This window comes from Apium graveolens, chromosome 3 (assembly GCF_009905375.1).
Source record: "Apium graveolens cultivar Ventura chromosome 3, ASM990537v1, whole genome shotgun sequence".
Lineage (NCBI taxonomy): Eukaryota > Viridiplantae > Streptophyta > Magnoliopsida > Apiales > Apiaceae > Apium > Apium graveolens.
The window spans coordinates 525,189-537,571 of record NC_133649.1 but is presented as its reverse complement, the minus strand read 5'-3'; the positions used below and the strand labels follow the sequence as shown (position 1 = coordinate 537,571).

At 33.2% G+C, this 12,383-nt stretch overlaps 1 protein-coding gene and 1 pseudogene across 1 annotated transcript; both read left to right on the top strand.

The window, feature by feature from the left end:
- Positions 1-1,916: 1,916 nt before the first annotated feature.
- LOC141711309 (chitin elicitor receptor kinase 1-like) lies at positions 1,917-7,988 on the top strand (annotated as a pseudogene).
- An 894-nt stretch (positions 7,989-8,882) lies between these two features.
- Positions 8,883-11,982, top strand: LOC141711308 (ribonuclease 3-like protein 3). Its single transcript, XM_074513686.1, has 4 exons — positions 8,883-9,037; positions 9,611-10,023; positions 10,644-10,790; positions 11,424-11,982. The coding sequence occupies exons 1-4, from the start codon at positions 8,959-8,961 to the stop codon at positions 11,697-11,699; spliced, it is 915 nt and encodes a 304-aa protein (XP_074369787.1). The 5' UTR covers positions 8,883-8,958; the 3' UTR covers positions 11,700-11,982.
- The last annotated feature ends 401 nt before the right edge of the window (positions 11,983-12,383 follow it).

The window sequence follows — 12,383 nt, the reverse complement described above, 5'->3', positions numbered from 1 at the left end:
CAAAATTTATGCGTAAATGGGAACAGTAGATATATGTCATTTAATAATAGATTGTAGTTTTGGAAATATTGTATAACTTGGAGGCTTTTGATGGGTGGAACCGTTTCAGAGGGGTTGGATCATGGTACATTTGGACCTATGCAAGGCAGTAGCTCAACTCAACCATGTATTGCTGATTAGCCAAATGCATTAACCAATTGAACCCTTCAACTTGTGCTTCTGTTCTTTGTTAAATAAACCACACATCATGAGCTACTTTATTAACTTGTAGTCGAACATGGTAAACCTTCCGGTCATTTCTTTGATGGAGAATCGATCTCCAGCCTTCAAAGTTCAAATATATTCCCCACATCTTACCCACACGGGATGTTTTGATTTAAGGCATTAATCACAGTTAGCGAATCAGACTACACGATCAATTGCTTAGTTTTCATGCTTCTAGAATTGACACCTTCTCATCTATGAAAGAGTTCATGCATGTCACAAAATCACCCTTAGTGTTCCTGAACACTATACCAACTTGCCCGTAAGAATTGACTCAATTGATTAAAAAGAAGAAAACTATTCTCTTATTCACATGTTCGAATTCGTGAGAAAAATATATGATTATGCTTCCTTAGACAGAGCATGTGACTTAAATGCGATTTATCTTGGTCCACGTGATTTGCACACTATTAGGTGAACCCTTAGGATTTACCGTACCCGAAAGGTAGCGGATGCAGTTTACCTACAATAAAAAAAATACTGTACCAACTTTACAAATAATTGAAAATCTGGAGGCATACAAATATAAATATAGACATCAATCATTCCACGAATTCCAACTCGTGTAAATGTTCCACAACCAATTTATAATTCTTACATCCTTATTTTAATTAAATTTAATAAAACAAAAGTGGTACAAAACCCGAAGTGTTGGGCCTTTAAACTTTGGACAACCAAAAATGTTAGATTACAGTTTTACATTAAACCTAATAAGAAAAGAAACATACTAGTCCGTATTGACTGGGCTGAAATAAAGAATAGTATAAAAATAGTCGAACTAGGCATAATAAGTTTTGCAAGTCACAGGTTGGCGCATGTCTAGTCTCTACGGCCTTCCGTGTAAGTTACCGTGTCTACTTTTTCATTGACTCCTATGGCTATGGTTCATGATTAGAAGTGTTTAACAAAGTTGTACGGAGACCGCTATTTGATCGGAGACCATTTATGCTCCGCAATCAAATCATTTTCAAAATTATTATTTTGTGAATTATGTTCTACGAATATCTCTAATTCATTAAAATAGTTGAAGATTTTTTAAGTTTAATAAATAAAATGTGTATGTTCTGCAAGGTGAAGAAATGTTCTGTAAACCAAACATGTTTTGTAGAATAAAACATTTTGTAATGTTGTACATATAGTACGTATATATATTAAAGATTTTGAATAAAATAATAATTTTTGCGGAATAAGATTCGTAAAATAATACGTTTTACAATGTATTTATGCAAGATTTTACTTCCCGAAGACCAGAACATAAATGATCTGTACGGTCTCTAACAAAAAGGCGGTCTTCATAGAACTTAACTCGTGTTGAGCAACACGCTTTTATATTAATACAAATTATTTCACACTACAAACTTAACTTTTACCTGTAAAACTTATAAATATTAATAAAAAAATTTGATATTCCTAAATACGTACTCACATAATTTAGGTGATTATAAAGAGTTTTTTAATATAAATACACAAGAGGTACTATCGTAATTACAAATTTTTTTACATAAAAACATTTTCTCCCGCGACACCCCCGACTAGAACACATGTTACGGCGGCAAATACATTTACCGCGCCAGCTAAACAATCGAACGTTTTTTACCGTTAAACAATATTCCAAAAACAGATCAAACTTACCGGACACAAGTGTTTATAGAGTACATTTAATCCTCAACGGCCACCGCCTCCATTATTACCAAACTCACTTTAACACCTCCTCCAAACATACGAACAAGTCAACTCTAGTTTCCTCAAAGTCAACCCTCATATATTTCACCATTCTCAATGCAACCTAGTTTTTAATCCTCACCATGTTCTTCAACCTCAAGCTCATCTTCTTCATACTTACATCATTATACATACAAACTTACTCACGGTGCAGCAAAGGCTGTGACTTAGCTCTAGGCTCTTACTATGTGTGGGACAAAAACAATCTTACTTTAATTTCTCAAATTTTCAACACTGAAATAGACACAATTATAAGTTACAACAAGGATGAGATTCCTAATAAAGATAGTATTCAATCAGGAATAAGAATTGAGATTCCTTTTAGTTGTGATTGTATTGATAGAGATTTTTTAGGGCATGTTTTTAGGTATAGTGTTAGGAGCGGAAATACTTATGATACGATTGCGAATACGATTTATTCGAATTTGACTACGAGTGCTTGGTTGCAGAAGTTTAATTCGTTTGATGCTAATAGAATTCCTGATGTTGCTGTTTTGAATGTTACTGTTAATTGTTCTTGTGGTGATAAGAAGGTTTCAAAGGATTATGGATTGTTCGTTACGTATCCGCTTCGGCCCGGGGATAGTTTGGGATCTGTTGTGAGTGATGTGAAATTTGGAGCAGGATCAGGGGTGGATGGTGCAAATTTGTTGAGGAGGTATAATCCTGGTGCTGATTTTAGTGCAGGGAGAGGAATTGTTTATGTTCCTGGCAAAGGTGATCATTTCGCTTTCGCGAGCTTCAATTCTGTTTTATGTTAATGTCGATAAATTTTTGCATCTGTTTTCGAATTAAGCACCTGTTGCTTTGTATACAGATTCATTTAGGAGTAATTAGTCTATATGTATGTTGTGTTTCCATAAAAGCTGGTAATTTAGTGTTTATAATTACTGATAGTTTTAGGGTTATTTGCAAGTGCAGCTGAATTCTAGGTACTTTATTTTTTTGTTTTTATTGAACGTGTATTTCTAAAGTTGTCTTTTCGCTTTTGCAGATCTAAATGAAAATTTTGTACCCTTCAAATCCAGGTAGCTTATCTATATTTCTGATTTGAGAGTGCTATATAGTATAACTTGCTTTGTCATGGTTAATTTTTGTGTTAATTGACATCTGATTCGGTTTTGTTTGTTTTCCTTTTTGCAGCAAAGGAGGTCTAACCCTTATGCTGGCTGATTTAATTTTTTATATTCACTACATATGAGATATAAGATAGTGTGGAGTGTTATGATGCTTGAACTTATGTTTTGATTTTATGGAACCAGGGCTTTCCACCGGAGGCATAGCTGGCATTGCTGTAGTAGTAGCTGTAGGATTGCTATTACTTGTAGGTTATTTCGGATTTTACAGAAAGAAGAAAGCTGAAAAAATCAGACTCTCAACAGCAAGTGAAGATCCTTCTACCCATGGTATTCTCAAGTTTTTTGTTCTCTTTTTTCCACTTGTGTTAGTCTATTAACATTAAATTACGGGGTACCTAATGAGTGTGAATTCACCTGATATATAGTATTATCTTAAAGAATTTAGACAGTGAAGATTGTTAATGATCAGAAATAAAGAAGTTCTTAGGCACACGTGGGCTCCATCCCCGTTATGTATCACCAGGTTCCCTGGACCATCATGGTATACTTCTCAATGAAAGAAACAATAGATCACTCTAGTGTCTTCCTTGAAAATGGAACACTTTGAGGAAGTAGGGTCACATCAATCTCAATGTCTCTGCTCTCTAGTAACAAATAGGATGCAGTACACGATTGGGTATTTTCACTACACGGGCAAGACGTCTTGGAGACGCTAGATGGCTTTGGTTGTGTACTAGTGGAGCGGTGCTGTTTTATAAGATTTCTGAGGATCTTATGTTCTTTATTCTTCAAGTGGATTCCAAATTAGTGATAAATTAATACAGTTTCATTCGATTAACATATGGTTAACTTTTAATTTTTGTTGCTAATTCGTGATTAAGTTTTCTATAATAAATTTGATGATTTTCCGCATCTTAGACTTATATTTTCAAAGAAAATTTATGCACATAGGTATATGCACTTGATTGTATATGTTTCTCAAATCAAGTGTATCACCACCAACTCTCTTGACTAATCTTTTCACTTTACTCAATTCCTCGTGTGTGTATTTGCTTAAGAGTAATATTGAACTTCTTGCTGATTTCTTTTCATATCCAGTTATTTTCCTATGATGCAGATTTTTCATTGTATGTACATCCTTGTAAGTGCAATTGCCTAGTACTATACAAGTAGCTGTAGTCTGATTTTACCTTCTTCTGACTGTAGCTCCAGGTGGAACTTTGCTTAAAGGTGAAGAGAACTCAGTTGGGGCTTCTCCACGCCTGACAGGCATAAGTGTAGATAAGTCTGTGGAGTTCTCATTGGAAGAGCTAGCAAAGGCTACAAATGACTTCAACATTAGTTATAAGATTGGTCAAGGTGGCTTTGGTGCTGTTTACTACGCTGAACTCAGAGGCGAGGTTTGTGAACTTCGGCAGTGATTTATGTATGATTAAAATTAATGATGTACTACTTATTTAGACTATTGTTATTCATTATTTGTCATAATTAAGTTCTAATAATAGTAATTCTATATATGTCTTCTGACATGATCTGCTCCATATGTCTTCCCAAATGATCTGCCACATATGTCTACTCTACCCAAATAATCTGCCACTTTACTCATTGTAACTTAAGAAATTTTTTAAACTGGCAGCTAATATATTTTTTTAGGTCTTCTCTTGACATTTAATAATGTGATATATAAGTTTGCCCTGCTTGTTCCTTGTAAGTAGATTTAAAATCTATAGGGTCATGTTTAAGGGGTGCTGATCATTATATTGGAAATGTGTCATGCTCTATGGTTATATATCTATGTATAATGGTATAATTTATTTATAGATTTCTAAAATCTATATTCTATAGACAAGTGTGTTTATCTTGAGCTTGGGAAGGCTGCTAAGCTGGCTAAAGTGGGTATGATATTGTGTTCTACACCTTGTTTCTGTGAAGTTTATATATTGGCAGATTGCAATTGCAAATGAACTTTTTTGATAGGCGTATCTATATAATGGTAAATGAAATTTGTGGAACACTAATAGTGTTATTTATGCAGAAAGCCGCAATTAAGAAGATGGATATGCAAGCTTCGAAAGAATTTCTTGCTGAATTAAAGGTTTTAACGAATGTTCATCACCTGAACTTGGTAATGTTCCTCTCCACAATATCCTTTATTGCGAGAGACACAAATCATTAGACTAACATCAGTAAGATATGTGCACGTTTGGCCATGTATGGTGTGAATGAAAGACATGCGTTGCTATGGGAGCATTTCCGAACAATATTTTTGCATAACTCAAAACATACAAAGGCCCGAAACTTAGTAACAAAAAAAAGTTGTCAGATTGGTCATTGTTGTATTATTTAGTAATAGAGCATCACAATTTACAGCTACACGATACTGTTTTTGCAGTTCTTTTTTTTACTTGTGCTTTTATTAAAAAAGACCCACTTCTTATCTTGTATATAAAATGACAGATATAATTGGAATTGTAAATGATTGACATGCATTGACATGACTGATATAGAATCAACATATAAAAGGCTTAACCTTTAGGGGAGGGGAGGACGAGTTATCCTCTGGACTTTGGACTTCACACTGTGAGATCCCTGATTCAAATTAAATTCTATGTCATTGGGCCTCGGACAATGGAAAGGTGTCAAATAGGCTTAATTTCTTGTAATTGTTTAAATCTTGCTCTGATTTTTCACTATTAAATTGCAGTAGATAACAATTGCTATCACCCTCTTCATCTTACCTGTTCTATAAAATTTGCTATTTGTGCACTACGATATAGTTCTTTTGACACTCCTATAACTATATTATGCAGGTTCGCTTGATCGGCTATTGTGTTGAAGATTCCCTTTTCCTAGTATATGAATACATCGAGAATGGAAATTTAAGCGAACATTTGCGAGGCTCAGGTAATGACATGTCTACAGAATGCAGTTTGTGTACTATTATTACCTCCAAATATACCTTAGTCAAACTTCCACCCTTCTCGTCCCCTCATTTTTCAACATTTCAGGAAGACCTCCACTCTCGTGGTCTACCAGGGTGCAAGTTGCATTGGATTCAGCTAGAGGACTTGAATATATTCATGAGCATACTGTTCCTGTTTATATCCATCGGGATATTAAATCGGCAAATATTCTGATAGATAAAAACTACCGCGGAAAGGTTGTAACATCATATGTGGTTGCTTTCTTTATTATACATGTGATACCGTTGGACACAGATTTTAAATAAATATTTATGAAGTTCACATAATAAAATAATTTATGCTCCATCAAATTCTAATCAACCATGTGACCTTTCTATGCTATATTGCTACTGAATCCCTTCTCACTGCTTTACGCTTATGGTAGTGAAATACGTACTTGCAGGTGGCAGATTTTGGATTGACCAAACTAACAGAAGTTGGAAGTACATCATTGCCCACACGTCTAGTTGGTACATTTGGATACATGCCACCAGAGTAATATGGTCCTTCCTTTTTTTTACTGATAATAATTTTATTAAGTTTAATGTTAGTAGGACTGCTGGTAGGAGGACTGATTTATAATTTGATTTCTCAGCTAATTTTCCTGGAATCTTGTTTTGCTGATAAATACATAACCAAACTTTCTTTTTCAAACTAAGATGCTTTTATATAGAACTGGTAGAACTGACCTTACTATATTTATCAATCCCTAATACCTGCTACCTCGTTTTTTGATCAGGATTCAGATCATTTCTGTTTTTGCCCCAATACTTAGCTCCTTCCAACTTCTCATGATATTAGTAGAATCTGACAGGGTTTAGGCGTTAGGGAATAGTCATATTTTTATTATCATTCTTGGTTCAACTCAATAGAGTAATTAGTCTGCATTCTTGCATGTTATGAATTAATAGATTTCGAAATATGAGTTGCTTTCCTTCCACCAGATTACTCCCACTTTTCACTATAAGATCTGTTTTTAGCTTTAACACCTGACTGACATAGACGAATAATTAATACATCATATTTCATGGGCGCAGATATGCTCAGTATGGTGATGTCTCTCCTAAAATTGATGTCTACGCTTTTGGGGTTGTTCTCTATGAACTTATTTCAGCCAAAGATGCAATAGTTAGGGGAAATGATTCTGCTGCTGAGTCAAAAGGGCTTGTTGCAATGGCAAGTTCAAGTTCTTTCCTTCTAGTTAGCTTCATCTAGAGTCATCGTATGAGGGTCCTAGACACAAAGCTATGTAAAACTATTTAATATCATTCGCTACAGGTACTTTATAAGCTAATCTTAAATTTCTTTTGATACTTATCAGTTTGAGGAAGCTTTTAATCAGCCGGATCCAGTAGAAGGCCTCAGCAAACTGGTGGACCCTAGACTTGGAGACGACCGCCCAATGGACTCTGTCCGCAAGGTAAGCATTATGTTATAACTGACACTGTATGATAAACAGCAAGACAGCCTTTACTTGCCATTTCTTTTTTTTTTATTAATATTTAGTCTTATAAAGTTCTTTAAGGTGCTTATTTTGTTGGCAGTTGGCTCAGCTAGCTAGAGCTTGCACACTTGAAAATCCCCAGTTGCGGCCAAGTATGAGATCTATTGTTGTCGCGCTGATGACCCTCTCGTCCTCAACAGGGGACTGGGATATTGGTTCATTTTTCGAAAACCATGATATGGTCAACCTAATGTCTGGAAGGTAATACTTAGAAGTGAAGCGCTGTTTATCAACTGGGAACCTTCTCAACAGGCTTGGGATTGCCCTGATTCTTGATGGACACATATTATTGCTTGTAAATTGCTGTGTGCAACACAATTATGATATGATTTGAGTGAGCATTCTCACTTGTAGTCTCTAGAAATGCTGTTGTGAATATTTACTTAATTTTTTTATAGTGAGGTGGGAATAAAAGTCTATATTCAAAATTGTAAATTAGAGTATTAAATTGCACGATGTTTGATCAACTAATTTTACAGAACATCAAGGATTTAATCAAAACCCATTTTGACAGGAGGATATAATCAACCTGAAAACAAACTTTATGAATAAATTCAAACTATGAAATATAAAAAAATACACTTTTAATTTTAAATATTAAGCTTGTAATAATTATAAAGAATGTTAAAAATAACAAGTTTTTGGTGCAAATGGCTGAAAATACCCATTCCAGAAGTTCGAAGACTGAAAATACCGTTTGGGATACGCTCCTATTTTGTATTAGATATGCATTTGTGAAATTAGTATCCAATATTTTTTTTAAGATAAGCATCATATCTCAATGGTAATATCCAAATTAAAAATGTGTATCTTTAGTAATTTTCTTACATACCCAATTCTCAAATGCGTATTACACTTAACCAATTACAAAATGCATAATCAAAACGGTATTAAAAATGGGTATTTTGAGCAATTGTACCCAAAAATGGGTATTTTTAAACATCGCCCTAATAATTATAATAGAGTCTGTCTAACACTATTTAAACTATTTTTCAACCACGTTTACAACTTGAAATTTTAAACAATATTTGCGAAAATACGTTCAACAATTTATAATTATATTTACAACCTAAAATACAACATAAAATATAACTCGAAATATAATCTAAAACAGGTGCACAATTTCAACTAATAAAACATCATATTTTTGCAAATATTTTAAAAATAAAATTATATTTTGCAAATCTTTACATTAGTTGATAAAAATCACAAATAATTTTAAAAAAAATTTATTTTTTTGATAAATTCCAATTATATTAAGTTCAATAAAAAATATTTCTTTTGTCAAAAATTAAATTTAAAGTGTAGTAAATGATTAAAAGATCGAGTCACATACATGAAAAATTGCATAGGAGAAACAAACTATTTACCCCAATATAATCAAAGTAAATGTTTTTTTAAATCTAATCGCAGAGCCAAGGCGGCGATGGCGTCGGCGCCGTCGTGGTTGCAATCATTTGTATCTCCCTCTTTAATCTCCCTCTCTAAACGCCTCCGCACTCACGGTAATTATACATACACATATTATGCCTTTTTTTAATCTATTAAATTATACTCGAATTTTATACACTATTTTTTCGCATCAATTTGATTGAAATAAGTTGTTCAATTTGTGTACCTAATAGACTTGCATTTTTATAGATAGTCTAGGCATTACTGTAAGTACTCGATAAGTGAATAATCTCGATAAATTGATAATATTGTCTAATGCTAAATTATTTATTTATCGAGGTTTAAATGTATATATGTAGACATTGTACTTTGTGGGAATGCTGAAGATGCCTAGGTTTAATGTCTACACTCGATAAATGAATAAAAATATCCGGTGCTAAATTATTTATTATCGAGGTTTAACCATGTATATATAGACATTGTACTTTGAGGAATATTGAAGATGTTTAGGATTAATGTCTACACTTGCCGAACTGATGCACTTATAGGTCTATGCTGCGCGAACAAATTATTGGAGATGAAGCTTTGAAATAGTTTCTTCTACGAAAACTAGCTATAATGTATTGATTGAAGTCCTGAATGACTTAATTACGGACCTATTAAAGTGTCGATGCCTCTTTATATAGGTCTTCCATTGATTAATGCGTTGAATGACATAATTACTAAAGACAAGTTGAGAAGTCCAATACAAATGGAAGACGATGATACAAGTTGTAGTACGGAGTCGTTACCGAGTCTTGAAGAAGTGGAAAAGATTATAGGGTATAATTTTAAAAACCAGAGCTTATTGCAGCAAGCCTTTACACATCAATCGTATCTACAGAAGTGTGAATCGTATGAACGGCTTGAGTTTGTTGGGGATTCGGTGCTCAATCTTTTGATCACTCAACAGCAATTTAATATGTATCCGAATCTTCCTCCGGGGATGTTGTCTCCACTTCGTTCTGCTAATGTTGACACAGAGAAGCTAGCACGTGTCGCGATCAAATATGACTTGCTTAAGTATCTACGGCATAATAACCGCAGACTCAATCAACAAGTAAGTGATTACTGTTTTGTAATTTGCTTTTTGTTGAAAAATCGTTTCATGCTTGATTGAGCAATTTATCCGTAGTTCCAAATTATAATTATGATGAACTTTACTAGTAATATTACCCTGTTAACTGCTGTAACTTTTGTTGTGTAACGAGGATGTTGTGTAACAATGTAGCCTTACCATTGTGGAAACTGGAATATGTTTCATATTCTTGTGTTTGTAAACTGGTGAATAAACTATAAGTCTATAATAATAGTTACTACTGTATAGTTTTAAGTATTAAGCATTTGCACAGTTTTTATATATATATCAAAGTTTTTGGAACTCGTAAGATGTGAATAATAAAGCTAAAAAATAGAAAAATAAGGTGCATGTAAATTAGGATACTCAACTTAAGCACATTTTTCTAATAAATCTTTTGAGTAATGAAAATAAGAAGTCATAAAAAATGTTATGCACTTCAGACAACTCATCATTTACCTGTTTTAAATATCAAATATCAAATCTCCTTAAAGTAGATTTTAATCATTCGAGTATTTCAGCTTGCCTTCTCTTTTGTGCTCTATGATTTATATTTTTATATCTGATTATTTTTATTTTGATTAATAGATAGAATTGTACAGGTCAGAGGTTTTCTAAAGGTTCTTCCACAATATCCTTTGCATTCCTATGGACTGATTGATCCCCCAAAGGTACTTGCTGATATTGTCGAATCAACAATAGGTGCTGTATATATTGACAGCAACTCTTCAATGGATATTACGTGGGAGGTATAATACCAGACATCTCTAGCCTCATTTTTTTCTTCACTTTCATAGTTTATAGATTTCTGAGTGGGGATGAAGCTGTCTATTTATGTAGCTCAATAATACAAGAGTACAGATTAAAGTCCAGAGGCTATAGGAACCGCATATTATCAGTTCGAGAATTGATGTTTGGGGTTGTACATGCACTTTGCTGCAATATGGAAAAATTGCTTGTTTTTTGCTTAATTATTCAGGATTTGGCCAGGGTAGTCACTACTCAGATTGAGGCTGTAAGCCAAATTTCAATACTGGACTGGCCTCTCCGATGATATATATTTGAAATATATCCAAAGTAAAATTATAGAAATATAGAAGTCTCCTATATAAGATAATATTTAACATATCTTTTACCGTGACAGTTTAAATATTTGAAAAAATGAACTCACATTTTAATCGTTATTTTGAAACATTTAAATTGATTTTTGAATTAGTTATATTAGTACAGATGCTGAAGTTATATATTTGTGTGTGCATTAGCAAATTTTCGCGATTTAGCGACTTACAGATTAATATATATATATATATATATATATATATATATATGTGCAACTGTTTATCTGACTATGATAAATATGTATATCTTCTTTTTTCACATAGGTTGTCAAGGATTTGCTCGAGCCCATGATCACTCCAGAAATGATACAGGAAAATCCTGTAAAGAAGCTTCAAGAGATATGCCAGAAACAAAGACTAAAGGTACGTTTCAAAGATCTATGGTTAAAGCAAGGGACTTTTGAAGTGTATGTTGATGATCAGCTAAGAGGCAAGGGTGAGTACAGAGCCAAGAAAGAAATTGCTCTCAACAGAGCAGCAAATGATGCATTTAATGACATTGCAAGGAGTTTATACGTTAATGATGAGACCGATAAGTAACAAATGGGGGAACTTCTAGAATTCAGCTTAAGCGTCAAGTTGGAATGATGTCTAACGATAATGTCGATCATAGTTGGTATAGGCAAAATTAATAATGAAAATGTAGTGTGATGTGATGTCCCAAGAAAGTGCATTTGGAGCATGATATTTTTCTTTTTTAAAAAATATTTAATTTGCTGAAAATTGCACGGTGCAATTATATTTTCCCTCAAAAGTTATGTAGCAATACATTCTTAATATGCAAGCACACAGTTTGTTTATGACTAATCAGATGTTTTTTGCATTCCACAAAAAAATGAGCTGTTTTAGTTTAATCATACATTTTCTTATTTTTCTTCTTATTTTTTTTGTGGAAACACATTTATTTGACATGTTAGATGTTGTTTTGAAAATGAGGGGTATTCATTCCAAACACAACATGTTTGTTGGCTGTTCTATTTTAGAAACAACCTTTTTCTCCACTCTTTTGGACTAAGGCTAACTAATAATTGTATCGCGTAGAGGTGTTCAATATATTCGGAACTCGCAATTGAGCAAATTTTAAAAAAAATACTAAAAATACAATTCATATTCGAAACTTGGAATTGATCGAATTTTAAAAAATACGAAAAATCCAATTCAAAAGGGAGATTACAATATCTTTTAACAGAAAAAGCAATACAAAATTTAAAAAATATATATAGT